The sequence below is a fragment of the Catharus ustulatus genome, chromosome 29, assembly GCF_009819885.2.
Source record: "Catharus ustulatus isolate bCatUst1 chromosome 29, bCatUst1.pri.v2, whole genome shotgun sequence".
NCBI lineage: Eukaryota > Metazoa > Chordata > Aves > Passeriformes > Turdidae > Catharus > Catharus ustulatus.
Window position 1 is genome coordinate 5,574,196 of NC_046249.1, and position 16,102 is coordinate 5,590,297.

At 58.1% G+C, this 16,102-nt stretch overlaps 1 protein-coding gene across 23 annotated transcripts in view; it reads right to left on the reverse strand.

The window, feature by feature from the left end:
- Positions 1 to 12,755: 12,755 nt before the first annotated feature.
- UNC13A (unc-13 homolog A) overlaps positions 12,756 to 16,102 on the reverse strand; it is a 37,570-nt gene continuing 34,223 nt past the window's right edge. For all 23 annotated transcript variants that reach the window (XM_033081995.2, XM_033082002.2, XM_033082001.2 and 20 more), the window contains 3 exons: positions 15,082 to 15,174; positions 14,845 to 15,004; positions 12,756 to 14,585 (listed from right to left, as the gene is read on the reverse strand). In XM_033081995.2, the coding sequence (XP_032937886.1) occupies positions 14,297 to 14,585; positions 14,845 to 15,004; positions 15,082 to 15,174 (542 nt within the window). In that variant the 3' untranslated portion in view covers positions 12,756 to 14,296. The remainder of the gene's footprint in view (positions 14,586 to 14,844; positions 15,005 to 15,081; positions 15,175 to 16,102) is intronic.

The following is a 16,102-nucleotide window of genomic DNA, read 5'->3' on the forward strand; positions in this document are numbered from 1 at the left end:
TTACTATATATGAATTCTTGTGCTAGCTGCGGTGTCTCTCTGCCTGGACCCTCTCTTGGTACCTGTTCCTATTTCCTTGGAACCAGGGAGAAAGGTGCCAGCCTGGGGGCAGGAGCAGGAACCAATGGGGACATCTGCCACAGGGAGATTTGTCCCTGTTCAGGCTGGGTGACGCTGCTCTGGGTCTGCCTTCTCCTTTTTCCCACAGATGCTCCTGCTCCGGGCATTGAACAGGTCCCAGTCCCAAAATCCATCTGTGCCCTGGGCTGAGCCCCCAGCGTGGGCAGCAGGGGAGGGGGGGATTCTGCCCCTGTGCCCCACTCAGGTGAGACCCCACCTGCAGAGCTGCCCCCAGCCCTGGGGAACAGCAGCAGGAGGACGTGGAGCTGCTGGAGCCAGGCCAGAGGAGGCCACGGAGATGCTGCAAGGGCTGGAGCCCCTCTGCTCTGGGGACAGCCTGGGAGAGCTGGGGGTGCTCACCTGGAGAAGAGAAGGCTCCAGGGAGAGCTGAGAGCCCCTTGCAGGGCCTGAAGGGGCTCCAGGAGAGCTGGAGAGGGACTGGGGACAAGGGCTGGAGGGACAGGACACAGGGAATGGCTTCCACTGCCAGAGGGCAGGGCTGGATGGGATATTGGGCAGGAATTGTTCCCTGGGAGGGTGGGCAGGCCCTGGCACAGGGTGCCCAGAGCAGCTGTGGCTGCTCCTGGATCCCTGGCAGTGTCCAAGGCCAGGCTGGACAGGGCTTGGAGCAGCCTGGGACGGTGGAAGGTGTCCCTGCCATGGCAGGGAGGCCACTGGATGAGGTTTAAGGTCCTTCCAACCCAGACCATTCTCCATGTTTTTCATCTCTCACCTCACTTGGACACTCTGTTGTCACTCTGTCCCTAACTGCACCCACACACCTCTGTGTGGCACCAGTGTCACCAGGGTTTCATTCTGGCCCTGCGGGACTGGCCGGGCCACTGTGGCTGTAGGGACAGCAGGGATGTGCTGAGAGCAGCACCCAGGGCTGTGGGGACACACAGGCAGCTGGGGTCACGGCAAACAGGCATCTGCACGCAGTGGCACCCCTGGGCAGTGGGGGCCCAGACAGTGGCACTTGTAGGGACACCCAGAAGTGTTGGAGCAGCACCAGTGCAAGGGCAGCTGCTTTCCATTGGTACTGGAGTCCCTGTCCTGAGGGGAGGGGGGCTGTGCTGTGCGATGGCCTGAGGGGCCTTGGGGTGCCCTGCATGAGGAACCTGGAGGGGCCCTGGGTGCCCTTGAATGAGGACAGTTTTGGGGTATCCTAAACAGGAGAGGTCTCTGGCTGCCCTCACAAGGGGATCTTGGGGTGTCCCAGATGGGAGGGGAGTGAGAGTTTGGGGTGTCCCATGTTGGAGGTGCCTGATGAGGCTTCTTTGTGTGCCCCAAGGGAGGTCTTGGGGCACCTCTTAGAGGGACCCTTGGCTTGTCCTGAACCAGGGTTACCGAGGTGCCTGAGCTGGGAGGGTTCTCGGGGTGCTGCAGCCCCAGCATGCCCAGGAGCTCCTCTGGCCTGGGAGGGGCTGGGGCACAGAACGTGGGGGTAAGAGGGATGGGGAGCATAATTCCATCCCCCTCCAATTAGCAGGTGAGGGAGTGATGCCCTTTTGAGTTTACCCTTTTTTCACTATATATTCTCTCTATCCTTTGCACATACAGTTGTTGCTTTGTAGCTCTATATTGTACTTAGTTTCACACTTTTCCCAGTCAGAAAGACAAAACAACTTACAGGATCCCTGTGCTATCTTGGTTTGGCTTAGAAACCAAGGTTGAAACCTGAGGCTTACTTTTGTAAGCAGGATCTGGATCTTATCTACAGGGTGCTAGAACTGGGGGAATTACTTCAGTGGGTGCTTTTCTAATTGGAGTATTCTTGCCAGATATGCTAATTTGCAGAATCTACAAAATCCCTACACGGGTCATTTGCAATATGCGTCTTCAGCCTTTTCTATCTGATGAATTTGTGCACCTGAGGATCCTCATATAAAGGTACCCTTTTATCACTCTAGTTGTGTTTGATTCATATTTTTAGCGCCAGTGAAAAAGGCATCAGGGGGACTGGCAGCAGTGGGGGGGTCACACTATGGCTATGAGGGACCCCATGGTTGTGAGGGACCTGCACGTGCAGTGAGGGGCTCAGGGGTCCCAGCCACGGTGCTGTGAAGGGAGCTGGAGGGAGCTGGAGGGCTCATTACTGACCTGGGCAATGAGTGGCAGGGACTGAACCTCCCCAGAGCACCTGGAGTTCTGGGGCCAGCTCAAACCTCCTCCCTCCCTGCTTTCCAGGCATTTGGAAATGCAAAAACAATCAGGAATGACAACAGCAGCCACTTTGGGAAGTACTTACAGACTGGATTTATCCAAGAGAATGTCACAGGGGCTACCATGAAAACCTACCTGCTTGAGAAATCCTGTGTCACCTTCCAGGTGGGTCTCTGGGATGGCGCAGGGATGGAGACAATTGGGAGCCCCAGTCCTTCGAGTGGAGGTTGTTCTTTCTGAGCATCAGAAAGATCAGATCAGTGCTGCTGAGTTGAGATGGGAGAAGGGAAGGCGTCTCTTGCCCCCAAATCTGGGGCTGCAGTGCAGGGTGGCCCACAGTGACCTGACTTCAGGGGGACTTTCTTGTTCATGCACAGGCAAAAGAGATGAACTATCACATCTTCTACCAGCTCTGCCCCAGCTCCAGGGCCTGGGTGTCTGTGAATGTCCCCACGACCCCCATCTCTGTCCCCTGCTGGGCAGTGCCAGCCCTTCCTGCCCTCCCAGCTGCTGGTTGGGTGCTGGAGGGGGCTCTGCTGATGATAATCACAGAATAGTTTGGGTGGGGAGGGGCTGTAAAGCTCATCTCCTTCTGTCCCATTCCATGAGCAGGGACACCTTTCACTATCCCAGGGTGCTGCAAGCCCTGTCCAATCTGGCCTGGAACACTTCCTGGGATGGGTTCTGTGCACCCTGTGCCAGGGTCTTTCCACCCTCACAGGGAAAGATTCATTCCCAATATCCCATCTAGCCCTGCCTTTCTCCTGCTGGATGCCCCGGGCTGGAAGGGGGGTGGTTTGGAGCCCCGTGGAGCAGAGCTCTGCTGGGTCCCAACCTGACACATCCCTCACAGGTGGGGCAGGATCCCTCCACTCCACCTGCCAGGGCCAATGCTCCAGTGCCCAGAGCACCAGAGACGCTGAGGGCTTGGAGAGCACCTGGCACTCCCTGTTCCTCCTGGGTAAGGTCCTGGCTGTGCAGGGGTGGGCAGGGCTGTCCCCAGGGCTGGCTGTCCTCACCCTGACCCTGGGGTAGGAGTGCTGGGGAGCCTGGTTGCTTACTGAGAATTCCATCCCTCTGCTTTGTGGGATGTGGAGGCAGCCTGGGGGTCCCTCATGTAGGTGGGCATGAGGGTCCCCTCCCTTGCTGCATCTGCAGGTGTCACTAAGTCAGAGCAGCTGGAGCTGTTCAGCATCTCAGCTGCCATCCTGCACTTGGGACACACTGTGATCAGAGGGTGACACTGGCATGGGGACAGCTGTGTGGAGGAGGTAGGAGAGGACTTGATGCCACCCCAAACTGTCCCCAGAGCTGCAGCCAGGCCAGCCTCGGTGAGCAGGACTGTCCCTTTGCAGCCAGGTAGCAAGGCCCTGGGGCTATTCTGCACTCTGCAGGGTGTGGAGGTGTCACAGGTGGTGTGCTGGCTCTGTCACCCCAAGCTGGTGCTGGGGTGCTGGTTCCTGGGATGTCCTGGCCAAGCACACACACAGACAGGCCTTCAGCTGGATGGGGAGGAGGGTCAGCCATGCCCTGGAGTCACTGAGGAGTCACCACACCGCCTCTGTACCTACCCTGGACATTTATAGGTAAGAGCAGTTCCCCTCTCCTGGCGTGCCTGGAAGAACTTGACCCCGGCCCTGCTGCAGCTGGGACACAGTTGTGCCTGTCCCTGCACTGGGGACAGCTGAGCTGAGGAGGCTCTGCCTGGGAGGTGCCTCACGCTGGTCTCCACTGCCCACAGGTCTGAGATGTTTGAGCACAACAGTTTTGAGCGGTGCTGCATCAACAACACCAAGAAACTCCAGCAGTGCTTTAACCTGGTGTCCCCAGGTGTGCCCCTTTGCTGGAAGTCACTGAGGGGGGGCCTTGCATGTCCCTGCTGATTTTGTGTCTCTGTCTCCACCGTGGCTGTGCTTCAGTCCCTGCTCTCTCCGCTGAAAGGGCTGCTCAGGACTCGTGTGAAAACCAAGTTGCTACCTGGCGACTGAGCACCTTTGTCCCCTCCTGGCCACTGATGATTTCCTGTCTCTGCCTTCCAGCACATCTTCAGGCTGGATTAGGAGGAGGGCATGACCGAGGGGATTCCTTGGGTGTTTGTCAGCTTGCATGACAACCAGCTATGCCTGGAGCTCATGGAGGGCTCACTTGGCATCCTGGACCTGCTGAATGAGGGGTGCAGGGTGGGTGAGAGCTGCTGGGAACAGGCTGCTGTGACCACCCAGAGCCCCTCCACTGCCCTCTCTGACCTGTTTGCTTTACAGATGCCTCAAGGCAGTGATGGGGGCTGGGCCCAGAAGCTTTACCAGATCCACCTCAGCATCTCCCACTTCCAAAAATGTGAGAGGCTAGTGGATGCATTCATTGTCTCCCATTTTGCTGGAAAGGTAGGGAATGCTGTGGGTGGGGTGGGCTAGGGAGGGGCTCTGCACAAGTGATCCTGTCTGGAGAGCATGACGGCATCTTCTGCACCCTCCCAGGGCAGGAGGTGGATCCTGCTGGGTTGGAACTCCTTATCTGAGAGTAAAACTATGGAAACTGTGCTGGTTCCCATCAACAGCCTTGCAGCAGGGCAAGAGAAGCAGAGTGGCCACCACCACTTCTGACTCCTGCACAGACATTTCCCAAGTGCTTGGACTGTGTCCAAGCAGAGCTCTGCCCCAAACTGCTCTGGGAAGCTGCAGGCTGGGGCTGCTGCAGGTGTGTTCTGCCAGGTGGAGTACCAATGTGATGGGTTTATGGAGAAGGACAGGGATGCTGTTCCCGAGGGCTGCTGTGAGCCAGCCAGGGGAGATCCCCAGGGCAGGTGCTGAGCAGGCAAAGCCTGGGTGGGCTGTGGGAGCCTGAGAGGGACTGATGGTGCAGGAGGAAAATCCCTGTGTGCTGGCCTTGGGTGCCCTGAGAGCAGAGCCCTTGAATTTCCTGAGCTGGAAGGGACCAACAGCAACCGAGTTGAGCCTCTGGCCCTGCCCAGACCCCCCAACAATCCCACCCTGAGCATCCCTGAGAGTGGTGTCCAAACGCTCCTGGAGCTCTGGCAGCCTTGGGGCCGGGACCATTCCCTGGGAAGCCTGGGCAGTGCCCAGCACCCTCGGGGGGAAGAACCTTTCCCTGAGCTCCATGCCAAGCCCTGACACAGCTCCAGCCATTTGTATGTATGTCATGAACTGTGGGTGCTCCCTGCTCCATTCCCCTTGCTTCAGCTTCCCCATTTTGGGATACATCTTGGCCATGTCCCTGCTCAGAATCCTTAAGGTTCTTGCTACTTCCATGTCTATAATGCTGTTGTTTCTCCCTTCCACCCTTCATGCACCTGGAGAAGGTGAGGAGCACCTGGGAAAGTTCTTGAGCTCACCTGGGAAGGTGCTCAGGGCTGTTCCTGGGATAGGGAGCAGGTGAGGCACAGCTGGATGTAGCACATCTGGGCTGACTCTGGGTGGGTGGTTTTTGGGGCTGTGGCTCTGTAGGGACTGCCTGGCTCTCAGGGCTCTGTCTGGGCAGTTTGCTCTCCTCACCTGGCTCTTCCTGGAGGACAGGGCTGTCCCCATGTCCCTGCAGTCCCACAGGGTTCAGGGGGCCTGACTGTTCTGGCCACAGCTCCCTGCGCTGGAGCCAGAAGAGCAAGAAGTCCCTCTCTAGCCAGGTATGGGGGAGGGAGGAGGATGTGCTGGCCCCACCAGGAGCTCTGCGTGCCCTGGGGAGCTCCTGGAGCCCCCGGGGGTTCCTGCTGGCCCTGAGACCTCCCTGCCTTGTCCCCTGCAGTTAAAAGCCTCACTGAGCTGATGGAGGAGCTGGGCAGCACCAACCCCTGTGACATCTCTGCTATATCAACCCCAGCAGTGGGAAACAGCCCCTGGGATGGGGAAATTGGTGGGGCACTGCTGTCCATCCACCCTCTGTCCCTCTTGCCCTGTAAGGTTTGGGATGTGCAAAACTGGCCAGGACCTGTTCTGGACCAGCCCCTCAGTACCCCAGTTTGGATTCCAGGCAAGTGATGGAGCAGCTCTGAGCTTGGGGAGTCCTGGAGACAGTCCAGTGCCTCAGGATAGCCCTCCAGGTATCCCCTACCCCAGCAGCACCCTGGGTGCTTCCCCCTCTCCAGGTGTGACCCCACTCTGACCCCACAGATGGATGTACCAGGAGTTCTTGGAGAGGCCTCTGGCGAGCAGAGATGAGCTGAAGGGCACCAGCACGAAGCAGATCTGCAGCACTGCCCTTGGGAGACGGCTTCAAGTAAAGGTCCTGCTTGGGGATGCAGCTGTGGCACCGGAATATCCCTTGCAGCTGCTTTCCTCATGTGTTGGTGCCCAGTGAGGCACAGAAATGGGTGAGCCAGGGATGAGCTCTGCCTCTAGGGAGGCTGGATGGGAAGGATCCCTCTCAGAGGAACCTGGGGAGTGCTCTGTCCTGGCACTGACATGACCCCAGCAAGTATGAGTGTGGGAAGGCCAAGGTGTTTTTCAGGCTGGCCAGGTGGCTGTGCTGGTGGAGCCGTGCTGTGCCTGCAGTGCCGTGCCCGGGGCTGGCCCTGACCCGGGGGGACAGGGCTGGGGACACAAGGCAGTGCTGCCAGCTCTGGGTTGGCCCCGTGGGATGGGGTGCAGGCTCTGCCCAGAGCTTTGCCCTGGGAGCTGCCCCTTGCCCAGCTCTCTGCCCTTTCTTTCAGCCCTTACTGTCCCTTCTCTGGGCTCTGCCACCCCTCGCTCAGCTCTGTTCCCCCTCCAGGCTCTGCCACCTCCTGCCCAGCTCTCTGTTTCCCCTCCTGGCTCTGTGCTCCCTGCCCGGCTCCCTGCCTTCCCCACAGGTTTGTGATGCTGCAGAGGACCAGAGCTGCCCTGGTGCCACAGAGAACTCTGCAGACCCTAGTGACCTGATGCTCATTCCTGCACTGGGCCACCAGCCCCAGCCAGGCCTTTGCCCAGGGCCTGTTTGCCCAGTGCCGTTACCAAGAGCTGGGAGCCCAGCAGGGCAGGGCATGCCTGGGTCCCCTCTGGGGGTGCTGGTGGTGCCACTGCCCTGGCTCTGCCCCCACAGATGGTGTGGCTCTGCAGGGCTGTGTTGATCCAGGTTGCTGCCTCTGTCGAGCACAAGCAGCCACACAAGGGCAGGAGATGGAGGCGCTCCAGCTACGTGCAGGCTGGATGAGCCCGCGGGTCCCGGGGCAGGGGCAGGTGCTTTGTGCTGACCACCCCTCACCTGACCCTGTCCCAGTTGTCCCCCTGTCTCATTCCCTGACATGGGTCCCCAGGAGGAGTTGTGCCTCTGGGCTTTGTTCTTGGATTTTTGTGCTCCTTGGTGGCATTGGGATGGGTGGGGCACTCTCCTGGGCGCAGCCTTGCACCCGTGCTATGTGCCAGGGACAGTTCTGGTGTGATATGTTTCAGTCTGCTGCTGCTGGCTGCATCCTGTTTCACCGTCTGGGTTTCTCTGCTCTGTCACTGCTCCAGTTCTGGGGGTGTCTCTGGAGGATGAGGGAGGTGGTGTGATCCTGTCTGGGAGCTGGAGGAACCAGGGCAGGGTAATCCTGCTGGATCAGCCTGGAGGTGGGGAAGGGACTCTCCCATGAGCGTTGCCATGGCTTTAGAGCCCATGGGGGTGGCAGGTCAGGGAGAGCTGCTCTCCCAGGCCTGAGCTCTGTGTGGGGGGATTCCAAGGCTCAGAACTCCAATGAGAAGGAGGGAAATGGGGTCTCATTACAGAGGGGCAGCCTCTGAGTCCATGGGGCTCTCAGTGATGTGACAAGTGGCAATGTGTCCCTGCTCCTGTTCCCAGCCCTGCCTGATGCTCTGTTGCGTTTTTTCTAACCTGGAAATGAAACTCAAGTTAATTTTAGTAAGGAGGTAATGTAAGAGTAGATCTTTATTTTCTCTATTCCATCATAAAGGCCTTCAGAGGCAGTTATGGAAAGATGTCCACAAAAGCCAAACCCCACAGGGATGAGTACATATTTATAGATTTTAGGAAATTAGCATAATTGATAAAAAGCACCAATTAGGTGGACAAGTGGTGATTTAATCTCCTCCCAGGGCAAGCCCCTTCTCTTGAGCCCCCTGCCTTGGTACTAGCTGTACTTTGTCCATGAAAATGTGTCTCAAAGAGTTGTTCTCGGCCTTGGTTCCCAGGAAGAGCCAAGATAGCAGAGCAGCCCTGCATCTCCCAGGGCTTGGAGCTGTGGAATTTATTTTGTCTTTCTGCTTAGGGGAAGGCCATGGAAAGGTACTGGGAAAACTAGTTACTAATACAATAGGCTACAGAGTTACAAATATACGTGTGACAAGTACAGATAACATAGCGAAGAAAGAAAAAGGCAAAACTAAAGGGCATCAGCTCTGCCCCTCGCCTCAGGCTCAGGAGATGAGGAGAGCAGGAGCAGCTCTCAGGGTTCAGGGCTGCAGTGCTGTGGGATGAGATGCAGTGGCTGCAGGAGAACATGGCCCCTGGTGCCCAGATCCAGCAGCTGGCACAGCTGCCTGGACCAGGAGGTCAAGGAGCTTGGGCAGGTCTGTTGGGGGATGCTCCTGCTCTTCTGGGGCTGCACGGGGCTCTCCTGGGAATGTGCAATGGTGCCTGGAAGGAGTCCACTGGGCATGGATCAGGCTGTACCTCCCTTCTGCCTTCCCCCAGTGCTCGGTGGAGATGGAGGCAGTGAAGCTGCAGCTGGGGAAGGAGAAGGATGCTCTGATCCAGCGCATGTTGGAGCAATCACAGGACCTGGAAGGTAAAAGGGGTGCTCTGACCCCCTCATGCCCCTGGGTATGGACAGGTCCTGCAGGCTTGGTGTGTCTCTACACAGCCCCTCTGCAAGTGGTCATGGCTGTCCCCACTGTGCTGTGCCCATCCCCACAGAGCTGTATCTGTCCCCACTGCGCTGCGTCTGTCCCCACTGCACTGTGCCTGTCCCCACAGAGCTGTGCCCGTCCCCACTGTGCTGTGTCTGTCCCCACAGAGCCATGCCCATCCCCACAGAACTCTTCCCATCCCCACAAAGCTGTGCCTATCCCCACAAAGCTGTGCCTATCCCCACAGAGCTGTGTCTGTCCCCACTGTGCTGTGTCTGTCCCCACTGCACTGTGTCTGTCCCCACTGTGCTGTGTCTGTCCCCACAGAGCTGCAGCAGAGACAGAGGCGGCTGCAGGAGCTGGAGAAGGAGTGGGAGCGCGGCTGGAGCTTGGTGCAGAAATGTGCCCACCTGGAGCAGGACTATGGGAACCTGCAGGATGAGGTGGCCTTGCACAGGGTGAGGGCCTGGCAGGGAAACTGGAGCCTCCAAGCTGGAGCCTTCCCTGGCTGCCCCAGGCTGGGGACTATACTGTACCCAGGAGTGCCAGGATGTGCCCAGCCCTTCCCTGTCCATGTCCCCACCCTCTCCTCCAGGCTGTGAAAATCCTCCGGGCGTACACCCCGGCCATGGGGCTGGAGCAGCATGTCAGCCCCTGCTTCCTCAGTAGTGTGGAGGTGAATGGGGCCTGGGGGGGCTCCCTGCATGGGCACCCCCACACTGGGACAGTCCTGACCTGACCATTGTCCCCACAGAGGCAGCTGCAGGACCAGCACGGGGAGGGATTGACCATCTCCTGGTGGACACCAACCACATCTCCCCTGTGCATCTGCTCTTTACCCCCTCTCCTGCACCTGGATGCGCTCCACATCCCTGAGATCCCAGCATGGCCTTTCTTGGCCACCTCTGAGCCTGGAGCTGCCTCTGGGCTGCTGCCAGTGTCCCATTTTGAGGTACCTGAACCCTCTGAATTTTAGGAAGGCCATGAGGGCAGCACCCTTTGAGTTTTCACTGGGTTGTTTGGCCACCTTTCAACCCTTTGAAGCTAATAAACGTCTTTACCTGTAACTCTGGCCTTGAGGCTGTTTGCAGGGTGCTGGGTGGGAGTTTAAGGAGGGAGGGAGGTGTGAGGAAGATCTTTAGCCCCTAGAGAAGGGGTGGTCAGCAGGCTTGGAACAGACTTATCTGCTTCCTGGGATCCAGGAATCTTTCCAGGGAGGATTTATTTGTATGACCTAGCTTAGCTGATGACATGCAGAGCTGCTCAGCCTGTTAGGGTCAAGAGTGTTGGCAGGAATAATGCCACCAGCTGGAACAGGGGTATTTCTAGAAAGCTTTGGTGCAGTTAATGACAGTTGGGCTTCTCGTGAGGAGGAATAAAGAACTGTACAGTCCTTCCTGACCCACCTGTGCAGTTCCAGTTAAACACTGTCCCATGGCATCCTCTCTCAAGGAATTCTTCTGAGGAATTGCAGTATTTCCTGAAGCCAAGCCTCTCCCTTTCCTCATAAACAGGATCTATTTCAGGAGTAGAAAATGAAAATGTTGTGTCCTGGTCTTGAGTTATAATGACTTTGGGAACCTTAGGAGTGTGAGGTGCATGAAGGTGGTAGGATGAAGTGTCATGAGAGTCAGGGCTCAGAGGGACTTGAATTTAAATTCAAGAACCCAACTATTTTCCACTCTGTCACTGAGATGAGATTTGATGATGGGAAGATGGACCAGTAACAGCCAATCCTGTCCTTTGGCAGTTAGAAGCCATTTCACTTTGTTCTATCCCTGCAGGCCCTTGTTCAAAGTTAGGCACTAAAAGGGGCTCTGAGGTCTCCCTAGAGCCTTCTCTTCTCCAGGCTTAAAGGAGTCTGGTTATACCAGGTCCTGATGGCTGGGTGAGGACTCCATTTTCCCACTTGAGGTGGGTTTGGGTTTTCCAATGTCCAGCATTGCATCCCAGAACTCACAGACCAAGAGGCCACCAGGCTCACTCAGAGCTTCACTTGGACTAACTGAACAGGGTTTGAGAGCAACTATCTCACGGACTGTATTTATTGTCCTGCTCACAGTGGGCAACTGGTGCATAAAGGATTATAATGTTTCAATTGTTGTTAATCAACTCTGAGGGTCATGAGAAATAAACGTAAGTCATAAAACAACTTCCCTCCACCTCTCCCTTCTCCACAGGCTCAACTTCCCACCCACATTCTTCACCTCCTTCCCCAGAGCTGTGCAGGGGGATGAGCAATGGGGGTTGTGCTCAGTCCATCACCCCTTGTTTCTGTTGCTCCTTATTCCTCCTCCTCTTCCCCTCCTCTAGCATGAGGTTCCTCCCATGGGCACCATCCATGGAACCTCACCGTGGATGGGTCACTGAGGTTCTGCATGAGCTGCTCCTGCCTCAGGTACTGCCAGGAGCCTGTCCCAGCACAGCCTTCGCACAGGCTCAGAGCTCTCCCAGGGCACATCCCCCTGCTCTGCCCAGGCTCCTCCAGGGGTTGCAGGTGCATCCCTGCTCCCATGCCCTTCCCTGGGCTGCAGGGGCACAGCGTGTGCTGCCATGGCCTCCCAGGGAACCGCTGCTCTCTTTTCACATAGGGACAGGAGCCCCATGTGAAATTATGATGAGTAAAGGTAATTAATTAATCTAGAAAACCTCGAGAAAAGGTGCATTCCCATCAAGGATCACTGGAAAAAGACAAGAGCCCAAGAACAAGGATTGGGTTGGACTTGAGCTTTAGACTCCCTTTCAGCCTAAGTTATTCCATGATTCTAGCAAAGCCTGGTGGCAGCCCCACAATTCTCAAGAGTGAAGCAGGACTCTGCCAGAGCCCAGGAACAGCCCCAGCTCTCTCTGTAGTCATCAGGGTCTTGCATTCATCAAATCCACATCAATCCTATTTAGTGTAGAAAGTGTTTTGAGGGAGTGTGTCAGAACCCTCATAGTTCAGGCAGCTGCCATCAATAGTTCATCCTTTATCTGCTGATGGAGTCACCCCATCATGGAAGGCAACGAGATCAGTGAGGGATGGGTTTGCCCTCCATGAGGCTGTGCTGGCTGTCCCTGATCCCTCTCATGCCTGGGAATAATCAGCATTGTGCTTGGGAGTAGTGTCACCTCCCAGGACACGTCTGTCCCAGCTCTGCAGCTCCTCCCGAGGGGAGGCAGAGGGGCAGGGGCTGAGCTCTGCTCTGGGACAGGGACAGGAGCCCAGGAAGGGCTGGAGCTGTGTTAGGGCTTGGCATGGAGCTCAGGGAAAGGTTCTTCCCCCCGAGGGTGCTGGGCACTGCCCAGGCTCCCCAGGGAATGGTCCCGGCCCCAAGGCTGCCAGAGCTCCAGGAGCGTTTGGACACCGCTCTCAGGGATGCTCAGGGTGGGACTGTTGGGGGGTCTGGGCAGGGACAGGGGCCGCACCGAGGGTACCTTCCAGCTCAGGATATCCCAGGATTCTGTGTTCTTGTGATTCCATTTAACACTGATCCTTGGTTTTGTGAAGGCACCCTCAAGGAGGCTGAGTAGCAAGAGGGATCATCCCTGGGTTATTGGTCCTTGGAGCTGGTTCTCCTTGGAGCTGGTTCTCCTTTAGGCTGGAGATCCCTGGTTTTCCCTTTAAAGGTGGAAGTGCTGCACTGGGGTGGGAGTGGGGCTGGGAAGCCCCCAAGTGCCTGTCCCCTCCCAACTGCCCACAAGCAGCCACAGTGAAGGGTGTGCTTTTTAATGTCAGTTATAATAAAATATTTTTACAGAGCCCAAAAAATTCAAAATAGTGCAAAACATCTCACTGTCATGCATCCATGGGAGCCGCCGCCATGGGCGGGACAGACACACAGGCATCGGTGACACTGTGCTACAGGAGCAGAATTGGTCAGTTCAATCACATGCCAAACAGGACAGTCTGGGGAGGGGCACAGGGCCAGGGGCACCTCGGTCAGGCTGCGGGGCCAAGCCCCAGCCTGGCCAGGCAGGAGCAGCCGGTAGAAAAAAGGGTGTAAACATTGAACAGAAACGAGAGAACAAAGTGAAACCCTTTGGTCCCAGGCAAACCCTCTAGATAAAGGAGCATGGGGGACACTTGGGGTACCCTGTTTTGGGATGGGAGGGGGCTGAGAGAGCTGTACTGACTTGTGGGGTCATGAGGCCTCTGTCTGCCCCAGGACTCGGGGCAAACTGGCCAGCTGGGGTGGCCACCCCAACACCACACACCCAGGCCTCCCAGGCACTCGCACAAGACATGCACACCACTTAGCACACGGAAATGGTGCTCACTGGGGAACTGGGGGGCACAGAACTGGTGCTTACTGGGGGATTGGAGGGAGGGATTCTCTGGGGCAGGGTGGGAAGGGTTTTGCTTGCGCCAAGGAGATCCCATGGGCTGTGCTGCTCAGGGATGCTGCTCCCCACCAGCCAGAGCAAAGAGGAACGAGAGTCTCTGTTCTGGTGCCCCTAGCCCCTGCCTCCTTAAACCCTGGCATTCTGTGGGGGGCAGTGGGATAGCCCACGGTGGCAGCAAGGCAGGGAAGACAGGATTTGGGCCGGGGGCTGCTCCCTGCTGCTCCCGACCCTGATGATGCTGCTGCCAGCCAGGGAGGGGACCCTGTGCAGGGCCCGTGGGGGCTGCACTCACCAACCCAACAGCCCCAATAGCCCTTCCGGGTGCAGGACACAGCCTGTCCAGCTGCCCTGTATGTACAGCTATTTACATATGTACACATATGTGCTCAGGGCTGGCAGCTGCCCTGCCCTCAGGACACAGCACAACGCTCAGGGATGGGGACAAGGGGCCATCACACTGTGCCAGCCACTCACCAACACTCACACATAGCATGAGACACACACACTGCCCGCAGCCCTTTCCTTGTGTCACTCAGTGAGGTTTGGGGCTGGCTGGGACAGTGGAGGTTCAGGGATGGGCCACTGGGGTTCCTCCATCTCAGACAGGCTGGGGAAGGGCAGATTGCTCCCCTCACCCAGGCTCGGCTGCAGCCCTTCCCTGCAGCCCCCCAAACCCCAGTACCTTCCTGCGGGGTGTGACGGGGGCGTGGCTTTGCTTGGACCGCTGTCACCTAGCCTTCGTGACCAGGGAGGGAGGGGAGGGTCTGCCACTGCAGCACAGCACCCCCTCCCCAGGGCCGGGGCAGCGACTCCTCTGTGGCCACTCCTATGGCTTATACACGGCTAGAGGATTCTGTCAGGGGGCCGGGAGCGGGGGGGGGGGTGAGGGCTGGGGGGGCCAAAGGACTTTAACTGCTGCCCTCCTCGGCCGAGCGCGTGTCCGACTTGAGCTTGACGAATTCCTTGGCCACCTCGTCATTGTTGCGCTGGGAGAGGATGCGGAGCACAGTGAGCCCGGTGTCGTCCATGTGGATGCGGCGGCCCAGGGGCAGCCAGCAGGCGCAGCCGGGGCGCTGCAGGATGTCCCGCAGCTGCAGCACGGCGATGCCCACGGTGCGGTCCTCCCGGGCGAAGCAGTAATCCTTCACACACACCTGCAGCTCGTAGCACTCCGGGCCCGTCTCTGTCCCCAGCGTGCTGAGGGGGCCAAGGGACAGGCAGCGTTGGCAGAGGGGGTCACACCTCACCCCTAGCCCGGCTGTGTAACAGTCCCTACGTGGCTGCTGTCCCCACCCCTAGAAAAGCCTTTTCCTTTTTCCTCCTGTTCCCCCCTCCCTGCTTTTACCAATGAGAAAACACCTAAAACATCCCACCTGGCAGACCCCAGGAGGTCCCCACATGCTGGGGACATGTCCCCCAGCCCATCCCCACATCCCCAGCCCGTGGTGCCACTTACAACTGGAAGCTCTCATTGTACTTGGGGGCCCAGCTGTTGTTCTTGGATTTGGTGGCGAATTTCCTCTTCTTGTCACTGAGGTGGGGCCCAATGATGTTGACCTCGATGAAGGGCCGGAAGATTCCCGAGGTCTGCCACTTGAGGTCATTGGCAGCCACCACTGCAAGGAGGCGACAGGTGAGGCTCAGGGAGCACTGTCACCTGCCATACCCTGGCACTCTGGCCAGCAGAACCCACCTTTGACAGTGACTTTGTGCTCACCACTGCTGGGGTGGGTCAAGAGCTCCACGTGGATGGACACTTCCCCAACGGGGTCATCCACACCAGCACCTGTGACAGCGGGAGGAAATGGAAGTGCCTGTTTCCCCAGTGCTGCTGACATGCTGTGCCCAACACTGACCCCACTGAGGATGCAGGTCACCCGCCGCAGGGGGAAAAGGGGTGGGCATGAGGGTGTGTCCCAAAGGGTTGTGGGCACAGCAGTGTGGGTGCAGCAGGAGTGATGGACATGGCAGGGCAGCCCCAGCATCAGGCTGATTCTGCCATCCCACCCCTGTGAACCCCCTTTTGCCCAGGCAGGGCTGAGGGGCCTGTCCAGGATGGGGCAGAGGACAGTGGCCCAGAGCTCCCTGTGCTCTGGCCATGGAGGGGTGACAGTGTCATGGGCACAGCACTGGGCAGGAGGGACCCAGCCAGGGCAGCCACAGCCCCACCAGTGTCTCAAGGCTGACCCACCCCCTTGTACCCCTCCATCCCAGGGACCACATACAGCCCAACGGTCTCTGAGCCTGGGGACCTTTGGTGACCTTTGGCCAAGAGCTCAGCCCACCCCATGCATGCACCTGTGGGTGAAGGTTGGGGGTGCAAGGCAGAGGGACAGGCTCTGTGGGTCTGATGGGGTCACAGAGATCCAACAGGGCTCAGTGGGAAGCTCTCAGGGAGGGAATAGCAATAGAAGGAGGACGTCCCCACATGTCACTGAGGGCGCCAGGCCGGGCCAAGGCTGGCGATGGCACATTCCCCTCCATCCCCCCGGCCCCTGCCCTCGCATGCTGAGCCGGGATGGAGGCGATGGTGGGTGGGGAGGGGAGTCTGGGCATGGAAGGCCAAGCAGGATGCAGCCCCGGCCCTCAGCAGGGTGTGATGGAGGCCAAGCAGGGCCCATGGGGGGCTCATTCCCTGCACCCCAGGACAGGCAGACGGAGCACGCTGGAGCAGGGCTAGTAATGGTCCTTAGGGCAGCATGGTGGGCAGGAAG